General features: G+C 41.7%; 1 protein-coding gene across 5 annotated transcripts in view; it reads left to right on the top strand.

Moving 5' to 3' along the window:
- The first annotated feature begins 9,713 nt into the window (after positions 1–9,713).
- Positions 9,714–21,332, top strand: part of DTX3 (deltex E3 ubiquitin ligase 3) — a 49,905-nt gene continuing 38,286 nt past the window's right edge. Inside the window, exons 1-2 of one of the 5 annotated variants that reach the window (XM_033939246.1) lie at positions 9,714–9,731; positions 9,982–10,058. In XM_033939246.1, the coding sequence (XP_033795137.1) occupies positions 10,046–10,058 (13 nt within the window). In that variant the 5' untranslated portion in view covers positions 9,714–9,731; positions 9,982–10,045. Of the gene's footprint in view, positions 9,732–9,981; positions 10,059–10,417; positions 10,578–10,724; positions 11,166–11,649; positions 12,100–12,880; positions 13,232–21,332 lie in introns of those variants that run through there. The other 4 variants (XM_033939249.1, XM_033939247.1, XM_033939245.1 and 1 more) reach the window with 4 other exon arrangements.

The following is a 21,332-nucleotide window of genomic DNA, read 5'->3' as shown; positions in this document are numbered from 1 at the left end:
CCCTTACTTCACATGGCAACTAGTTCCAAAACTACAGACCAATACCACCTAATAACTGAAGATGTGTGATCATTTTATGATAAGTTGAAACTGAAGGAACTGTCAGCCTTGTTCCCTTGATGATCTTAAATTTCTAGAAACTATCCCTCCCTTTTATCAAGCTGTGCTAGAGATTTATAGTGTGGTCCGGTGAGGTAAGTGCTCCAACATTCATAGGAATTCTATGAGCACTGGAGCATTTACTACACTACTTGCGCTAAAACCTTCTAGCGCAGCTTGATAAAAGGGGCCCTATATAAGAGCTAATCATGTCTTACAAGTAGTCAGGAGCTAAACCAAATAGTATTTTTAAAATAACATTAGTAACTTGAAATGGATTCTTGCTTTAACTGGTAGCCGATTAAGTTCTACCAGTAAAGGACTGGCCCTATCATAACAACTAACACTTAATAATAGTTTTGCTGCCATATTCTGAATTATTTGAATCCTTCTAATTTTAGACTCTTGTAATCGTAACAATATTAAATTATTCAATTTGACATAATATGTACCGTAGCTTGCAATACTGTTATACATTCAGATAAATCTAACAAATGCTTGAACTGTTGGAGTACTTTCAGTTTGGAAAAAAATTATCAAAAATTGTATTTCTAGTTAAAAAAAAGTATCACCTTATTTTCCATTTGTGTTTTATTTATCAATTTCTAATGTAGTGATTGGAATATGCTAGTTTTTTTTAATTTATATCTGCTATCTTTATAATTTGCATATCAGAGGGTGTCCTGTGTCACTGAGCTTTTTCTCATTGTTGCAGTTATATGCAGAGTCAGACTTTTTGGGGGTTCAATTTAATTTTGTGTACACATTTCTATCTTTAGTATGTGATTACTGTACTTATTCTGTACTTGGAGAGAGTCTGCTATGTTCTGCATGTGTGAAAGAGACATGGTTCTCTGTTAGTACTGAATCAATCCATGACAATCAGGCTTGTTTAGTTGTCCAATACGTGAATGGATGTTTTAATGCTCACACCGTTTCCTAAATAGGCCCTTGTTATGTGATGTCTGGAAATTAATGCTGTCATAGTATGGTAGAATTATTTTCTAGGTTCTGAGTGACTTTAGTAGGATTTTTTAAAAATTACTTTGCAATATTCCTGGTACTGAATTGAATGTTTGTGTCAAACTGCCCATTGTAACTTCCTGGGTAACTGACCCTTACCTCTTGTAATGTAATCCAACCTTGAAGTGAATAGGTAAAAGCGGAATAGAAAACCCGATTCAGATTTAACTTGTGTTTTTTCCCCAGTTATAGCTCAGTGTGAGTTACATTCAGGTACAGTAGGTATTTTCTGATCCTTGGAGGGTTTACTGTTCGTACCTGAAGCAGTGGAGGGTTAAGTGACTTCTTCAAGATCTCAAGGATTTGAACCCTGGTGTCCTTGGTTCGCAGACTACTGCTCTAAGCATATATCTATAGCTAATACAAACATATTCCAAACATGTTTGGTAACGCAACAATAAACTAAATGCCAGCAGATCTGAAGCCATTTGGCAACCTACCAAAAAATTAATAGACAAATCATTTTATGGTTGCCATTAACCACAAGATTTCTATTACAGTGATGTTGAACACCACTGTGCACATGGCAAATATCAGAAAGATGGTGCTAGAGCTGACTGGGAGCCAAATGTTAAAGTGCCTGTATATATTTCCAGAATATTATAAATATTATTCTATTTAATATATTGCATTGATTCGGAGCATTATTTTAATTTTTTTTTTTTATATAATTCCTGGGGTGTATTCAGTTTGCATGCAATAACAGATGTACAAGGAGGAAGGGGAGAAAACCTAGGTTGCACATTGAGGGATTTCTTTCTTGCTGTGTTCAAAAGTGCCCCAGTCCCTTTCCTGCAGACATAGGTATTGCTCCCACTTCAAAAACATGAGAAAATTAAAAAATAGCCATAATGGGTCAGACCAATGGTCCATCTAGCCCAGTATCCTGCTTCTAGTAGTAGCTAATCCAAGTAACAAGTACCTGGCGGAAACCCAAATAGTAGCAACATTCCATGCTACCAATCCCAGGGCAAGCAGTGGCTTCTCCCATGTCTCTCTCAATAGCCTCTCTCAATGCCTCTCCCGGAACTTGCTCAAACCCAGATATGCTAACCATTGTTACCATATCCTCTGACAACAAGTTCCAGAGCTTAACTATTCTTTGAGTGAAAAAATATTTCCTCCTATTTGTTATAAAAGTATTGCCATGCATTTTCATTGAGTATCCCCTAGTCTTTGTACTTTTTGAAAGAATAACAAAATTGATTCACTTTTACCCTTTCTACACCAGCCAGGATTTTATAGACCTTAGACACATCCTTCCTCCCCCTCCCAGCCTTCTATTTTCCAAGCTGAAGAGCCCTAACTTCTTTAGCCTTTCCTCAGATGAGAGGGGTTCTAACCCATTTATCATTTTGGTCACTCGCCTTTGAACCTTTTCTAATTCTGCTGGATCTTTTTTGAGATACAGCGACCAGAACAGAGATATATTATTCTTGATCTTGCTTAACATATCTTTCCTAATAATTCCTAGCATCCTGTTTGCTTTTTTGGCTACAATGGCATTCTGTCTACAATGGCACTTAGATCTTTCTCTTGGGTGCTGACTCCTAAGGTGAACTCTATCATTAGGTAACTATGATTTGGATTATTCTTCCTGATGTGCATCGCTTTGCATTTGTCCACATTATATTTCATCTGCCATTTGATTGCCCAATTTTCTAATTTCTTGAGGTCTTCCTGCAATTTTTTACAGTCCACATGTGTTTTAAGAACTTTGACTAGTTTTGTGACATCTGCAAATTTATTAAACCATCAAAAACAGAATGGCCACCTTTATATCTATAGTATTGTCACACTTGTTCCTTAGAATGCCACACTATAAAGTAGTGTGGTAGCCGTCCTCACAGGAACTGAATGCAGTGTGATTTTTTAGTTATATATTGAATATTAAATACTTTCTTTTATATTATACTAATAATTTATAAAGTGCTAGTGCCAGTACTTTGTTAAACAGGACTAACATAGTTGTGAACTAGTAAATGCATATTTGTTACTTAGCTTTTGCTTCAGAACGGGTCTGCCTCAGTCCCCACCGACGCATTTCAAGATTTCATCAGGGTTAGGGACAGAACAAGCTATGAACAAAAAGAAATAAATCAGCGACCCAAAGCTTACAAATAATAAAACCAAGCATCAAAAATACAAAAGCTATGCTTACCAGAACGGTTCAGAGCTTTAGCAAAACGCTAATTCCCTGCATATTTGCCGAGGCTACAATATGGCCACGGTGTTCTAGGTGAACCTAATAACATTGCTCCCCCAATCATGTGACCACAAATGGGCCAATGGACTCACAGAAAGCAAACCAGAACATGCACTATGGGGCTACAGCTGACATCCGTAAGGGTAAAAGCCATCAATATTGAGGCGATCATATTGCAGCTGTCATCCAATCACTCGTGAGGTTAAGACCATGAGGATTCATGGTGTTCAATTCATACATCCAGCGGAGCTCCTTAATGTCGAGCCTATGTTCAATATTTCCTCCGTCCTACCCTACATAAACAGTATCTATTATACGCCACCTTAAGTCAGCAATCTTATGTTTAAATAGGGGCCAATGGCGGACTAAGGGAGCCGTTTCAGCTCCCGTGTTGACCCTGGATTTATGCTCGTCGAGCCTGACTCTCATGGACCTGGTGGTACGCCCTATATACAATTTTGGACAGGGGCATGTGATCATGTAAATGGCATGGTTAGATTTACAATCCGTTCTAGATTTAGCTGGATAAACTTTACCAGTCAGTTACACAGGGGATATGCAAATTTAGACACTTGTCATTCTGATCAAAATATTTACGGTATAAATGATTTGAAAAATAGCACTGGTCCCAGTACAGATCCTTGCAGGACTCCACTATTCACCCTCCTCCACTGAAAAAACAGGCCATTTAATTCTACCTTCTATTTTATGTCCAATAACTAAGTCCTAATCCACAAAAGTGAACATTGCATCCTATTTCCATGATTCTTTAATTTTTTTCAGGCGTCTCTTATGAGGAACTTGTCAAAAACTTTCTTAGTCTATTTCATAAGCAGTAAAAAAACTATTTTGTTAAAAATCCAATTTAATTAGTTACATAGTAACATAGTTGATTGGCTAGTCTTATTATAAACCATGTCAAGCTTCAAGATAAATGGGGATGTGGTGGTATATGAAAGGAAAAATTAGATTATACTATTTCAATCAGCTCACCTTTATTCACATATTTATTCACATCTTCAAATAAATAAAGCAAATTGGTAAGGCAAGACTTCCCTTGGCTGAACCCATGTTGACTCTGTCCCATTAAATCATGGTTATTCAGGTGTTCCATAATTTTATTATTTTAAATAGTTTCCACTATTTTACCCGGCACTGAACTCAGATTTATACCAATCTATAATGTCCCAGATCACCGCTAGACCCCTTTTTAAAAATCAACATTACTTTGGCCACCCTTCAGTCTTCAGGTACTATGAACAATTTTAAGGACAGCTTATAGATCACACAGCAAATCAGCAATTTTATGTTTTGAGTTCTTTCAGTACCTCTGAGTGTATACCATCTGGTCTAGGTGATTTATCACTCTGTAGCTTTTTGATTTGGCTCAGTATTTCTTCCAGTATCACTGAGATTTCTTTCAGCCCCTCCATTCATCACTCTTGATATAGGTAGATCTCGTACATCTTCTGTAAAGGCCACAGCAAATAATTTATGCAGTGTCTGCACTATAGCCTTGTCATCTCTCAGTGCCCCTTTTGCTCCTTGATGATTTAATGGCCTCACGGATTCCCTCACAGGCTTTCTGCTTCTGATGTACCTGAAAAAATTGTCACTATGAGGTTTTTCGCCAGTAGCAAGTTTCTCTTCATATTCTCTTTTAGCCTTCTTTATCAGTGCTTTGTATCTAACTTACCAGTGCTTGCATTGCTTCTTATTTTCTACATTAACTCCCTCCTTTACAAAGCCGCACTAGTGTTTTTAGTGCCGGTCGTGGCGGTGACAGCTCAGACACTCATAGGAATTCTATGAATGTTGGAGCTGTTAATATTTTATTTCCAATTGGGAATTATTATGTTTCTTTATCAAAGAATTTCTTTTGATGTAAAATAAAGCTGAATAAATAAAAAATAAAAAATAAAAAAAAAATAAAAAAAAAATAAAAAAAGAATGTTGGAGCTGTTACTGTGGCAGCCGGACGTTAGCAAGGCTTTGTAAAGGAGAGGTAAGATCTTTTTTTCCAGTCTTTGAAGGATGTTCTTTTAGCTCTGTCTCTTTCACTTCACCTTTTAACCATGCTAGCTGTTATTTGTTCTTTCCACCTTTGTTAATACATGGAATATATCTATTCTGGGCTTCCAAGATGGTATTTTTAAACAACATCTATGCCTGATTTAAAGTTCTACCTTTGCAGCTGATACTTTTAGCTTCCTTTTAAACATTTTCTTCATTTTATCATAGTCGTTCTTTCAAAAATTAAATGCTGCTACAGTAGATTATAATTTGTTATTTTTTTTTCCTAGCCTGCCCTATACCTCATCTTGACCCCACCCACTCTAACCTCCCCAAACAACTGAGTCACTGACCACCTATGTCAATGATTAGAGATTAGTGCTTAATGTCAGTACACATGAGGCAATATGGTTTGGCAGATGCGTGATTTACTTACTATGTCACCTTTATTCATGGAAATCCCCTTGGCTCATGAGAGTCAGTTTATATTCTTGACTTCTTACTAAATTCTTATGCTGAAGTCTCAAATAACCCCAGTTGTCAAAAATTTCCTGTGCCTTCCACAGGATTAGATTAATCATGAACTGGTTAAACAGACAAGATCTCAAGATGCTATTGCTTTTCTCAACTCTAAACCTGACTATTGTAACTGCCTTCACTGACAACGCTCAAGCATTGTCAGCACATTCAGGACATTGCAGTTAAGTTCATGACAGGATTACAATAGATAAGTTTAGAGGTGACAAGAGAGTTTTGTGAGCTTTTGCATTGTTATTTTGGTGTCACCTCTGTCCCCACACCAATCTCTGGTATTCGTCAAGAGCAAGGCTGTGCCTGCTCACTGCAGCTGGGGTCCTTGGGCAGAAGGAGATGTGGGCATCCCTAAGTGGTGCCTGCCAGAGAGAATGATGCTTCAGGCAAAAGTCTTCCTGAATTCATCTAGAGCAGGTGGATTTGGATAGACCACCTTTCTATGGGTACAACTAAATGGATTACATATACTACGGTATATGCAGACAATTTTTCTGTCCATAGTGGACTCACAATCTAAGTTCTGTACCTGGAATAATGGGGAAAGTTGGAAGCTAGGCATGTAGATGATCTGCAGATTATTTGAAAGGACAAAACTGATTGTTACATCATACATACATTCCTTGATTGCCAGAATTTGTAGCTTTTGGAAGGAAATCAATTGTATTTTCCCAGGTGGTTTTCTATCTTAGTGATTTGCTTGATTCTGCTTTAACCTTTAAGCACATCTTGTACAGATAGTGAAGTCATTACATAATAAATATATCTTGGTTGCCAAGATTTAAGTTGAAGCACCTTTTTGATTTGCATGATTTTTGTACAGTAGTTCAAGAGTTCATACTATCAAAGCATTTCAGTGTGTTCAAAATTAATCAGCCTACCGTGTGATGGGCATCAAACACTAGGAGCATATTACTCCTGAGGAGCAAGGGAAGCCCCAAAGCAGCCCCCTGTCATTCAGTTGTTGGGGCTTTTTTCTTTTTTATGGCACAGATGTTATGCGTGTGTTACACAAGCAAATATCTGCCCCATAAAAAAAAAGTAAGCTGCTTCCCCACAATGAAGCTGCTTCCCCGATAACGGCCTCCCCCAACCCAACCCACCCCAGAACCAAAATATAGGCAGGAGGGATGTGTCCCCCTCATGCCAGCTAGAATTGGCAGGAAGGATGCCCACTCCCTTCTGCTACCATGACCCCCCGCCAAACTGAGCCCCTCCCCCACCAGGACCCCCGAACCGACCCCTCCCCTTCCTCACACAAAAAAAGGCAGGAGGGATGCCCACTCTCTCCTGGCTCCCCCCACACACCCCGTACCTATTTGCCAAGTAGACAGCAGGAGGCCCGCCACTCCAAAATTCCGCTTTCCTCCCCTTGGGAGGGGCCTTAGGCATCTGAGCCAATCAGGGCCTTAGGCTACTCCCTGTACATCCCAGGATGCAATGACATTTTGGAGTGACGGGCTTGCAAGCAGAAGGGACTGGGCATCTCACCTGTCTATTTGGTGAACAGGTAGGGGGGAGGTTTGTGGGGGTGGAGGAGGCCCATGGGGCATCCGGAAGAAGTGGGCATCCTTCTTGTTTTTTTTAGGAAGGGGAGTGGGGAAGGGGAAGTGGAGGGGGTCAGGGTCAGTTTGGAGGGGCATCAGTTCAGCAGGGGGGTTTGTAGTGGCAGGAGGGAGTGGGCATCCCACCTGCCAATTTTGGCTTGCATGGGGCAGCATCCGGTGGTAGGTAGGAGGGAATAGGCATTCCTCCTGTTGATTTTGGCTGGCATGGGGGGGCATCCAGAAGCAGGAGGAAGTGGGCAACCCTCCTGCCTCTATTTTGGTTTTGGGGTGGGTTGGGGGAGGCCGTTATCGGGGGGGGGGAGGGGGACAGCATTTTTTTTTATGGGCCAGATATTGTGTGTGATTACACATACACTTCTGTGCCCATAGGAAAAAAATGAAAAATACAGACAGACCTATCTGTAACACAGTTACTGATCTAGATCTGTTGTTTTGTCTTCGGGTCAGTAGTACCAATCCAATTCTGGCATGCAATGTTAGGCCATCGATTGGTTGTTTGTTTTTAGTATTAATGACCTCATTTGCATGCCAGAATTGGAGAATGTACAACTGCACGGAAAACCACACTGTGCGATGTTTTGTGCATTGGGCTGACAAATTCGTTTGGTCGCTAAATCAGTCAAACTGATTTAACGATGATCATTAGACGATCAGAGACTACTGCAGCTAGCCCTTAGAAAAGTGACTTTCAGTAGCCTCTGCTAAGTTGACCATCTTGCCCCTCTCAAAATCCAGGACTTTTGAGTTCAGTGTGACCAAACACATAAACTTCAGCAAAATGAAGAAGTACTTGAAGGAGTTACTGGAAGGAGGCAAAGTAGAAGGACATGGGCTATAGAAAAGGACAACATATCTTCATGTAAGGAAAGTAAATAAAAGCAAGATGAAAAGGAAACTGATATTGTTCTTAAAAAGAGGTGGCTTCAAAAGTAAAGGATAAAAAGTGTTCACAAAATACAAAACACACACACACAAAAAGAACCTGGCCCACCAAGTGCTTTTTTTCTGGCCCTTGGAAGCTTGGCAGTTCTTGTGCTTCGAATGGGTTTCCTGCTTCCCTACTACAACTCAGCTTTCTGTAAGCATGGGCCACAGAGTTCTGGAAATTCAAACTTATCTTGCAATTTCAAGCCCCATGGTTACCAACCCAAACTTAAACTTACATAGTGCTAAGCTGTGGTGAGGAAGCAGGAATCCTCTGCAGCTGAAGCCAGGTGAGGGGGAAAAACTAGGTGAAAGGTGTGTGTGTTGGGGGGCGGGGGCAGTTTACATGAGTGAGAGAGACCAGATGAAGACTGGGGAGGGGACAATGCACCATTGTATTTTGGCAGTATTTGATGAAACATGTAGCAAAATATGAACTGTTGCGTTTTGGCCCTCCGAATGTTACAAAATATAAAATGTGTCATCTCCTCCCCCCCCCCCCCAAAAAAAAAAGGTTGGACAAGCCTTCTTCTATCTGCTTAGGGGTGGGCTGTTATTCCAAGTTTCAAGTTTATTAGGATTTTATATACCGCCTATCAAGGTTATCTAAGCGGTTTTTACAATCAGGTACTTTTATTAATAGGAGGCAAAATGTTCAGAGAGTCTGTTTGTTCTCACTGGACTCTAGGCAACGAAGTTTCACTTCCCTCTCTCTTTTCTCACAGGGAGTTTGGAGCACACACCCATACTTCCTCACTACCCATAGCTCCTTCTGAAAATTCATTGCCTTTTCCTAAGGTCTCTGCAGGTAGACTGCCCTCCCTCCCCCCCACCTCTGGGCTGTCTTGTTTTCACAGCACATAATTTCTTAGGCTGCTCAGAGCAGCTTTTAAGGAAAACGAATAAACACAGGCTTCTGTCACTTGCACTCCTGCTGCCTTCAACCTCTGAGGAAAGAAGGTTCCTCAGAGAAAGCCCCATCTGGGTTCCCTGGGCTTATAGAGCTAACAGCAATCAAGCCTAATACTCCTCTCCCTCCTTCCAGAAGGCTTTCCTTATACAATATCTTCCCTAATGTCAAGGGAATAGACTAAACTCCTCCCCTTTTCCCAGCTGCTGGACAGCACAAGAAATCTCAGAGCTACCTTAGCCGTTTTTGTCTTTCACCTGCCTGATATCAGAGCATAGAGCCTCGCTGTGTTGCTTTGTCGTACTCAGGCATTCTCCCTCCCCCCCCCCCGGAAGGTAAGTAGGCCACGCCTTTTAAAAACAGAGAGGGGGAGGAGAAATATTCTTAGCCTTTCATGTGGTTCTTTCAGTGCTCCCCTCTATCTATACCACAATATACCCCAGAGGAAAGGAGGGAGGTATGATACCTCTCAAGTATTTAAACATCTGTATTAATAAATAAACAAATGTTTTCCAGACAGCACTAGATATGATTAGAAGTTGGAGGATGTTATACAGTACTTAGGAGTTGCATCAAGAATAGATCTTCCTAATGAAGCCTAGGGAAAGGCTTCCCGTGCAATTAAAAAAAAAAAACCAGAAAAAAAACCCAACAACCTATCATAACAGCTTTCTCTTCCTGTTATGTCTTTCTCTCGAACATTTTAGTTTCCGGTTTTAAGGCGAGCTGAAGTTGGAGAAGCACCTTCTTCCTCTGCTAGACAAACTGTCCATGGGATCTCCAGGTAAAGGGGCCGAACTTGTCCTAACCAAAATGAAAGCTCTTGGCGCTGTGGAAGGGCTTCCCCCCCTCTTACACGTATTTGTCTTTATGTGCTCAATTGCGCTTTCATGCACAGAGCCAGAAAAGCAGCTTATTGTTTGAGTTTACCTTCTGTATTTGTACAGGGCTACATTGCCAGGATTATTTAAAATAATAGGCTTATTTGTTGCTACAACTACTGATCTGTATTTGGTTTTCGGTTGGGTTTCCCCCCGTCCCCGCAAATTCTCCAAAACTGCAATGAAAATGGTCCTTCACTGCGCGCTGGCTTCGTTTAAAGGAGCAAAACCCGGTGGGCGGTAGGACCGCAGCAGCAGCAGCTGGGATGGGAGGCGGAACGCACCGAGAGCTGCGCGTTATTCGCCGCAGTTTCCCTCTTCCGCGTAACACGTGTTATCGAGGGTCGCAGAAAGGGCGAGGCCAAAGGCGCGCGCATTGTATTTCGCTCTGTAGATACGTCTTTTCTTCCCCCTTTTGTCAGGCAAGTGGTGCTAGAACAAGGGATTGGGATGAGGAGGAAGAGTTGAATGCTAGGAGTGGGACAAACGAGGAAAATCTGCGTGCTGGCGGCAGGGGGGGGGGGTAGGGCTTAGGAGGGGGTAAATGTTGAGGGGGCTGGCAAGTCACGAGATAGTAAATACCAGGAGTGGTGGGGTGCCGAAGGGCAGGTGTGGCAAGTTATGAGGAAATAGTGAGAGCTCTGGGCAGGGTGAGGAGGGGGCTGCCATCACACCCATTGAGTATTTTATCCGCTTCCTCACTCTCCCCTCTGTATGAAAAGAGAGGATGGTTGTGAAGATAAACGATCCCCAGCAGTCCCTCTCCTTTCCTGATTTATATAAATTTGTAATGAGGGAGAACCATGCTGGAAGAACTTTAAAAAAAAGTTAAATACTAGCTAATATCATCATCACCTTAAAAATAAAGTAGAATTTCTTACCTGTTCTCTATAAACAGCAGGATTAATTAAGCACGCAATTGAGATTATCAGACGGCACTGGGACAGAACTGCTCATCCAGACTAGAGCTCAGAACTAGGCTTGCTTTTCTGAAGTGGGCCTTCAGAACGGTAAGACTGTTTAGCTAATCTGCATGCTTTTAGGGGTTTTTTTAATGTGTAATTTTTCAGTTTGTATTTTGTATTTATCTTTTCATTACTTTTTATTCTTTAATTTTTATAGTGCTGATTTTGATTAATGGAACTTTTATGCATTTTAATTGCGCAATTAAAGGTATGCTGTTTGTTTTCGTTCCCATTGCTTTAATAGAAGGTTAAGTGACTTGCCCAGAGTCATAAGGGACTGCAATGAAAAGAAAAATAAATAAACATACCTTTTAATTGTGCAATTAATCATGATTAAAATTTTAATTGAATTGCAGCCCTACTACTCAGAACCAGCTTAATGTTCTAAGTATGCACAGCGGTCTCCTCAGTCCATTCAATTTCATGGCTCAAGAAGCTCTCAAGAAAGGTGAGGGAATTGTTACAGGTAAATAATTTTATTTTCTCTGTGGACTAGCAAGAGTTGGTGACTGAGTAACTCTCTCTTGTGGATAACTTTCTTGTTGAGGAGCAACTTGGTTACATCATGGTGGAAGAGTTGAATTGATTACGAAGACAGAATGCTCAGTACTTCTCGATTGACCAAAAGCAACATCTCCCAATTGGAAGCTGATCCAGGCAATAGTGTGAAGCTAGGACCAAGTACAATAGTTACTTTGTACATACTTTCCAGTCGAGCAGGCTTTGGAACAGCTTTGAAAGCAGCTGTATGAGGGGCGTTCAACAATTTATGTACCGGAGTAAGAAAGAAAGTAGCAAGTGTGTTGAAACAAGAAATCTTTCCGTTGACGGCAATTTTCAAGTGATGAAGATGTCAAGGAAGCTGCGATGTCCTGGTTTGAAGGTCGAGCAGAAGAATTATTTTCAAAAAGGTAGAGAGTCATTGCAGAAAAATGGATGAAGGCCCTATCTTTTCTGATGAGGCTTGGCCTTAACAGAGGTAAATATGGAACAGTTGGTTAGTGCTTGCTTTGCAACTGGAATTCCAAGTTTGTTGAGGTTGTAGGACTTAAATAGGTGTCTAGACTTTCTGACAAACTCTGTTCTTCTGGAAGTAATAAGTCACATCCTATTTTGATGCTTGTGCTGTTCAGGATTAAAACTTTGAAAGCATTATCTTTTAATTAAAATGAAAAGGAGTGATCACTTTCAGCAAGAATCTACATGGAAAGTACACAGAATCGTGCCTTTTTTTAATGTTGCGTCAGTTATGTGGAATTCATTGCCACAAGACTTAAGGGAAGAATAATCTTTTTTTCCCAATTTTAAAAAGCGTTTAAAGGCTTGGTTGCTCTTCAGGACTTTTCTCGAGGAAGGTGTAATGGAAACGGAGCATTGCCTTGATAGGACTGAAGGTAAAGAGGGGCTATATTCCTTTGGGATTCTAAGATATTCATATGTGTTTTCTTTTGGGTTGTTTTTTTGTTTTTTTAACTCTGGGATACTCTTTGCAATGGTTTCTTGGGTGGGTCTTTGTGTATTATGGCGTTCTTTTTTTATTAATGGTTATTTTAAAGTTGTAAACTGTTTATATTCCCTGTAAAGTGACATAGTGGTATATTAAATAAATAAACCTGTAACCTGTAGAATGAGTACATAGGAATAATATAGTATGATGGAACCGAGTGTAATTTTCATAGATGATCAAGGTTTGAAGTGAACTGAACCTTCTAGCTGAAGTATCTATTACCAGGAGAAGGAGTTTCCAGATTAGATGTATGAAAGATGAGGATTCCTTTGGCTCAAATGAATTCATCAAAGTCATCTGCAGGCTGGAAGCAGAACCAGACGGAAAGCCTTTTCACCTGAGAGTTTGGGGCGTGGCTACAGGCTATTACATCAGAGAGCAGAACAACTAGAGAGGCAGAAGGAAAAGCAGGAGCAACACAGAAGACAGTGAGGCTCAGGGTTGAGAGCTCTGGATGGCAGTGAATAGCCTGAATGTATGGAGCTGACAGAGGCTGGTCCGGAGCCACCAAACTTAATGCCTCAGGATTTTCAGACCATGGAGCTGGAGCCATATGCTGAACCACTGAATGGAGCCCTGCCAATGGAAGTTTGCTGGACTGAAGGCAAGTAAATTAAACTGCCTAAATGTTTAACCTAGACACTGTTTGGCTAAGCTTACTAAATGCCTTTTGTTGTGTAACCATGAAGAAGGTGTGGTGCTTGGGGGCACCTACAAGAAATTTAAAAAACTGTTTTTGGATTTTGTGTGTTATTTTTTTCTTCCCTCAGGTGGGGGGGGGGCAGGGCTGTTACCAATCCCATGAAGTGGGGACTGCTCTGCGTCTTCTGTGGCGGGTTTGAGGGCATATTATTTGCAAATTGTGACCACACAGAGCACACTCCCTGGCCAGCAAGTCGGATGCTGGGGCCTAGTGCCATAGCACTAGTGCAGGCTGAGGTAGTGATATCAGCCCTAAAAGACAGTTTTTGAAATATTTGAAAGTTTGAACCGTTAATCGGTTGGAGAACCAGCAGCAGCTTTGAAAAGCCTGAATTAGGAGTTTTTGGGAACTTTGTTGGCTGACACTAATCCAGAGACTGTTTGTAATTAAAGTTTGTTTGCTTTGGACTATACTTTATATTCTTGAACATCCTGACAAGATTGATTTTCTTTCCTCCAATGTGGAACTGTTGAGCTTTAGGCAAGCAGGCTGGTTTGAATGTTTTTCTTTTGTTTTGGTGAATAAACCCAGACCTTGCTTGATGCAATATACTTACCTGGTGGTCTTTTTTTTTTTTTTCTTTTCTTGTGCAGCCCGTAGCGGCTCACAAGAGTTTTCCTTTTGTTACTGGTGCCCTAGGACCTCATTGCCCTGAGGCTGCCGGTGACACTGTTCACTCGTAAACATGCCTGCGGATGATGGTATAATACCTGAATCCAAGCAAGAAAGTTCTCCCAACCCTAGTCTACTTAAATTCTGAACATAAAAGCCTACTTCATGTGGTCCATAGCTAAAAACAGTGATGTGATATGATCTCTATGGACCCTCCACTGAGGGTTTAAAAGATGAAGAATATTATTGAAATCCACACACCCCTGCATCTTTGCCTGGCTTCAAAATAAGGGAGATGCCTGCTGTATTTTTAAAGTCAGGTAGATCTTTATCAGTCAAGACCACATTGAACAGTTTTACTAATCTTGGCACCAAAATAGTAGTATATTTCTTATAAAATCAAGAAGAAAGGCCATCCAAACCTGGGGCCTTGCCCTCCTTAAGTATTTAAATCTTATTTAAATTTAAACTTGTTATATTATACAAAGACCAAATGCTACATTATGGTCATGAAGTTAACATGTCATTCAATAATACACCCACCTCATCGTAACAGAATCAAACATCAACTCTGAGTCACCCATCCATCCAACAGCTGAGTATTCGCCCAACTACCCCTTCCCCTCCCGATCTCCTTCTATGACTTAGTGAAATATTTCAACAACAGAAAAATCCAACTAAAGCTGCAGTAAAAAATCACCAAAACGGAAAAACCGACAGAAACTGCAGGCAATGTACAAGATGTAGGCAAGATTTATTGTACCAAATTAAAATGCAGTAATATAAAAACCTTTTTACCAACCAAGTGACCCTTAGCGAATTGAACACGCAGGCATTTGTTGTTACCCTTATTCTTTGCGGTATATCTTATACCTTATTTACCATGGACCCCTGACGAAGGTGTCCCTTGGTTGGTAAAAAGGTTTTTATATTACTGCATTTTAATTTGGTGCAATAAATCTTGCCTGCATCTTGTACATTGCCTGCAGTTTCTGTTGGTTTTTCCGTTTTAGTGAAATATTTCTCCATTGTAAATATGAGGTCTGTTCAAAAAGTTCCAGGACAGTTTGAATTGCGAACCAACGTGAAGCGTCGCGTTTTGAAACATCACGAGTAATCTCCTTTTTTTCTGTTTGTTGATATCTGTTTTCGTCTCTGAGCTACAGCAGTTTTTTATGAAAGTGTGTTTTCGTGATCAGCTATTTTTCATCATGTGCGACCTCAATGAGCAGCGCTATAGCGTGAAGTTCTGTTTTAAATTGGGTAAGACCGCTACAGAAAATTTATGAAATGTTGAAAGGGGCTAATGAGGGACTTGTCAAGAATTGTGGAAGGTGTTTTGAATGCATCAAAATTTGAATTTTGCGCAAAAACACGATGACAGTTCTTCCCTAGTCACCTTACTCTCCTGACTTGGCACCTACTGACTTCTTGTACCGTAAACTTAAATCCACACTGAAAGGAAAGTGATTCGACACCATTGAAGACTTAGAGCAAAATTGGACGCAGCAACTTTTGGCGATTTCTGAAGATGCGCTTAAGGACTGTTTCCAGAAGTGGAATGACATTGGGAAAAGTGTATTCATAGGGAAGGGGACTCAGTGGAATAAATTGTAAGATTGTTTAATAATTTTTTATAAATTCAGTCCTGGAACTTTTTGAACAGACCTTGAATGTATTCCAAGTTTTGTGGAATTTTTGTAAATATTTGGGTTTCATTCCTGTGAGCTTCAAAATAAGACAAAGCCTACTTTCTTCAAAACCAGTTCTATGTTTTTGTTTCCAGTGTGAAGCAATGATTACTTTCCCACTGTAAACAGAGAACAGGCATATTTTTGAAATTTTCAGAGGTTTCAAGTGTAGTAGACAATGATGCAATTTCTGTGCATATATCACTCCAGTGAAAAAAATTAGCATACCCCATGAAATACTCAGTTCTTTCTTAAGAAATGTTCACATATCAATGTAAAATCTTTATTTTATTTATCTCTGGAAAAGAAAGTGATATAATTGCAGGTAAACAACAAAACATTTCCTTGATTTACCGTATTTGCCGGCGTATAAGACGACTTTTCAGTACCTTAAAATCCTCCCCAAAGTCGGGGGTCGTCTTATACGCCGGGTACTGTTTACATGCCCTTACTTTACATTAGAGAGCTGCACGGGGACGCCCCTAGGGTCGCGGGGATCCCATGGGGACGCCTCCGAGGGTCGCGGGGCTCCTGCGGGGCTGGATGTACTCAGTCTTCTGGATGTACGCGGCTCTTCTTCTCCCTACCTTCTCTGCTTGCAGCACAGAGCCGAACGGAAGTCTTCCCGACGTCAGCGCTGACGTCGGAGGGGAGGGAGGGCTTAAACAAAGCTTAAACAAAGCCCTCCCTCCCTCCGACGTCAGCGCTGACGTCGGGAAGACTTCCGTTCGGCTCTGTGCTGCAGGCAGGGCAGATAAGGAGAAGGAGAGTAGCCTCGCGGTTCGAGTGGCTACCAAGGGAGAGGGGCGGCCTGCCCCTCCCCGCCCCGGTTGCAGCACAGCCGGCCAGGTTCCCTTACTTTTGTGGCACTTCCCCGACCGACCGATAACAGCCCGGGTCCGACAATCCTCCCTGCCCTGTAGCCGCAAATCTAAATTACCTTCTTACAGCAGCTGTAAGAAGATAATTTAGATTCGCGGTTAAGGGCAGGGAGGTTTGTCGGACCGGGGCTGTTGTCGGTCGATCGGGGAAGTGCCACAAAAGTAAGGGGACCTGGCCGGCTGTGCTGCACCCGGGGCGGTAGAGAAGGAGGGGGGGAGAAGGACGCTGAAAGGCCATGGTGAAGACAGGAGGGGGGGGGGGGAAGGACTCTGAAAGCACTTGAAGACAGAGGAGGGAGAAGGAGGCTGAAAGCACATGGGGGAATACAAAGAGGTGGAGAAGGACGCTGAAAGGCCATGGGAAGGGTGGGGGGGGAGAAGGACACAAAGGAAATGAGGAAGAGAGAGTAGGGAGAAGACGCTGGCAGGGAAGAAGACAGATGCCAGACTATGGGGGGAGCAGAGAGAAGAAGATGGGTGCCAGACCAATTTGGAAGGGGGAAGAAAGGGAGAGGCACAGTAACAGAGCAAATGGAAGATGCAGAAGGAAGAGAGATCGTGGATGGAAGGAATTGAATGAGAACATGAGGAAAGCAGAAACCAGGCAACAAAGGTAGGAAAAGAATTCTATTTCTTTTTTTTTTTTTTTGCTTCAGGATAAAGTAGTATATTAGTTGTGTTGATAAAAATTTATAAACATTAGAGGCTCTGGTAGAAACCCGTTTACAAAGTATGTATTCTTCCCAATTAATATTTTCAAATTAATAAAGTCTTTTTGCTTATTTGTAAATGGGTTTCTACCAGAGCCTTTAATTCAGTAGCATAATTAAATGAAATAACTATTTCTGAAGTTTATAGGGACGGGCGGGGACGGAGGGGATTCCTCGCGGGGACGGGTGGGGATGGAGGGGATTCCTCGCAGGGACGGGTGGGGACGGAGGGATTCCTCACGGGGACGGGTGGGTTTCCTCGTGGGGACGGGTGGGACTTTGGCAGGGACGGGTGGGATTTCTGTCCCCGCACAACTCTCTACTTTACATGCCCTAACATCTCCTTCCTTACCTCCTTACGGTGCTTACGGTACTAGTAAATCTGCCGGGACATCAGCAGGGCCATGGCGGGACATCAGTGTGACAAGGGTGCCAGCTCCTTCATCCTGCGCAGCGGGAAGCAGCGGCGCTCTGGCCCCACCCCTTTTCTCTTTACTACGTCTCTCGCACATGCGGCCGTGTGTGGAGTCTAGCCCTTAAGGAAGTTGCGGGGGCGAACAGGAGGCTTTTGAAGGCTTTTAAAGGGAAACTGTCATGCCAGCAAACTTGCTAGGGACTTGCCCGGCACTTGCTCTCTCCCTCTATGTGTTATCTTCCTTCTATCATTGACAGTTTCAGTTTGGTTAACAGTTTAGAAAACAAATAGCATGGCAGCTCCCATGGGTTTATTGTTCTATTCAGCTTTAGTGAATTAATTAAAATTGTTGAAATAAATTCTGATGTTCTTTTAAGTTTTATTTGTTGTGCAGAAGGTGTGCGGAAGAAGGGGTAGTCTTATACGGCGAGTATATAACAAACTCTATATTTTAACTGTAAAAGTTGGGGGGTTGTCTTATACGCCCAGTCGTCTTATACGCCGGCAAATACGGTACTCATGAAACAAAAGATATCTGTAAAAATATGTATTCTAACTGAGGAATAAATTTGGACTCCCTAATAGCTAGTGTTACTCCCTTTGGCAGAAATAACTGCAGTGAGACATCGGTCTGAGTAAAATTTGGCCCACTCCTCAATGTAGAATTATTTCAGCTGTGAGATGTTTAAGGGGTTTCTTGCATGTACAGCCTGTTTCAAATCACCCCACAGTATCTCAAAGGGATTAAGATTGGGGCTTTGACTCAGCCACTCCAGGAATCTCCATTTCTTAGTTTTTAGCCAGTCCTTGGTGGATTTACTGGTATGTTTTGGGTCATTGTCATGTTGCAGGGTCCAGTTCCGCTTCAGCTTTAATTTTCTTACAGATGGTCTCGCGTTCCTCAAGCACCCTCTGATACATGGTAGAATTCATGTTGGATTCTACAATGGTGAGCTGGCCTAGTCCTGCTGCAGCAAAGTATTCCCAAACCATGACATGTCCACCTCCATGCTTCACAGTTAGTATGAGGTTCTTTTCATGGAATGCTGTATTTTGTGTACGCCAAACATTTCCTTTCTTCTGGTGTCCAAATAATTCAATTTTAGACTCATCTGTTCATGGAACACTATTCCAGAAGTCCTGGTGTTTGTCTACGTTCTCTCTGGCAAACTTCTGTCTGGCCTTGATTTTTCTCTTGGAGAGCAAAGATTTCCTCCTTGCACACCTCCCATGCAAGTTAAATTTGTACAGTCTTCTTTCTGATTGTAGAGGCATGCGCTTTCACATCAACAGTAGCAAGAGCTTGCTATAGGTCCCGTAATGACATTTTAGTGTTTTTGGAGACTTTTAGTATCTTGCGGTCTGCTCTGGGGGTCAACTCACTTTGAGATCTTTTTAAATCCCTTACTAGACTTATAAGCTGCCATAATCTTCTTTCTGATGACCTCACAGCTCTTTTGATTAGAGTTGCGTGGGGACAGAAATCAAACCTGTCCCTGCCCGTCCCTGATAGAATCAAACCCGTCCCTGCTAGGAGTCGAACCTGTCTTCGCTGGAATCAAATCCGTCGCCGCTCGTCCCTATAAACTTTAGAAGTAGTTATTTCATTTAATTATGCTACTGAATTAAAGGCTCTGGTAGAGACCCTTTTACAAATAAGCAAAGACACTTTATTAATTTAGAAATATTAATTGGGAAGAATACATACATTATAAACGGGTTTCTACCAGAGCCTCTAATGCAAATATAAAATATAAATACTCAGCTGATGAGGACCCCCCAAGCTGTCAGCTGAGGACTTCCTCTGCATTTTGCCAAGCAGCAGTAGCATCCCTGTGTCATGCTGGCACCTTAGTGACTCATGGATGCTGCCAGTGACTGCTGTGCTTGGTGGAGGGGAGTTCTGGCTGTCTCTAGAAGAGGTCCTCTGCTGGTGGTGCTTGGGGATCCACCAGCCACAGCAAGGGTCAGCAAGTACTTCAACACTGTAGAAATAAAACCAGAAATGCATTTCTTTTCCTTTTGACTACAATACAAAGACATCCATACATTTTCCCAAAGCTAACATATTTTAGTCAATAAATTCCATTTTTTACTTTTGTCTGGAGACTTATTTTTCCATCAAGTGGTCCCAGTTTCTTTTTTCCGCTTTCCCATCTCATACAAATTCTTCTGTTGCTGTCCATTGGTTCCTCCTACCATGGTCCAGCATTTATCCCTTTCTCATCTTTCGTCCCTGCCCACCAGCCCCCTGCCCAACATTTCTCCTATCGCCCCTCTCCAGCACCATGCCACATCTCTCCCTCCATTCCTTTCACCACTTTGTCCAGCATTCCTCCCTCTTGCATCCCTTTCAATCTGTCCCACTGTTCCCTTTCCACCAAAACATTTCTCCTCATCTTTTTCTTCCCTATCATCTGTACCTCACTCCTTCCCTATGACCAAAAATTCTCCTTTCTTCCATTCCCCGTGTACACTATCACTGACACACTCGCACCCAATCCTCCATTTCTGTTCCCTCCCCCACCTCAGCATCTCTTTCCCTCCCTTCCTCCATCCTCTCTCCCAAATTTAAAGAACATATAACATTAAACTTAGGGAAAAAAACTAAAATTAAAAAGAATATAAACCTTGACTTAACTTTTTACCACAGTTTACAAATATAGACTGATACGGACAAATTTTCTCTGAATCTCGCAGCCAGCCACAAAACTTATGAACCAGTAGCTTGAGAACTCTCTTGCTTTTCCTGTACCCCACCTTTGTCATGGTGAAGTTCAAAAGCAGAGCCTTCCCTCTGAGAACATCTGCAGCTCTTTTAGAATCTGTTTTATTAATGATTTACCATTTTGTGTATATGAGAAAAGAAAGCTAAATCAGGCTCATGATATGCCACTGCACTTGGTGGCAGAAGTCAACAGACCCCAATCCCCGAATTTGATGTGGGCAGTGTCACAATGCCTCCATGTTAGGTAAAGCAAAGAGGGAATCGCCTCAGGTTATCTTCCTTTCATCAAACTAATTCTTTGTTTAAGTGGAAGACATCCTAAAACTATACTGAAAGTGCATTGAAGCTCCCCCCTTTTCTGCCCCCCTCCTGCAAGACTGTACCTCTCCCAAGTGATGCACTTCTTCACAGGGCAGCGTTCGCTAAATATACACGTGTGCTAACTTCTAACGTGTCCATAGACTAACATGCATGCGTTAGCGTTTAGCGCACCTTTGTAAAAGGAGCCCTAAATGTCTGAGGTTTAAGTAGGGCAAACCCTCTTCAACATGCTGGATAACGATGTTCTAATCATGGCACCTGATGTGATACAGATTTGAGCCACTTTAAGTAGGGATGTCCTAATTTATTCCTCAGTCAGAATACACATTTTTGTGGATACCTTTTGTTTCATGAGTAAATCAAGGAAAATTTTTGTTGTTTACCTGCAATTACATCACTTTCTTTTCCAGAGATACGGTAAATAAAAAAAAGATTTGACATCGATAAGTAAACATTTCTTATGGGGTGTCCTCATTTTTTCACATGACTAAATATTTCTGGAATAGATCTCCAGAAAGAATTTGCACCTAGATATATACACTAAACATGATAAAGTACCTTCTTTACTGCATCCTCTCCAGTCATGAAAACTTCCCTTTTTATACATCTTAGATGTTCGGGAGTATACAGTGGTACCTCGGTTT

The sequence above is a fragment of the Geotrypetes seraphini genome, chromosome 3 (genome assembly GCF_902459505.1).
Source record: "Geotrypetes seraphini chromosome 3, aGeoSer1.1, whole genome shotgun sequence".
Taxonomy (NCBI): Eukaryota; Metazoa; Chordata; class Amphibia; order Gymnophiona; family Dermophiidae; genus Geotrypetes; species Geotrypetes seraphini.
This window is presented reverse-complemented; position numbering and strand designations above follow the sequence as displayed.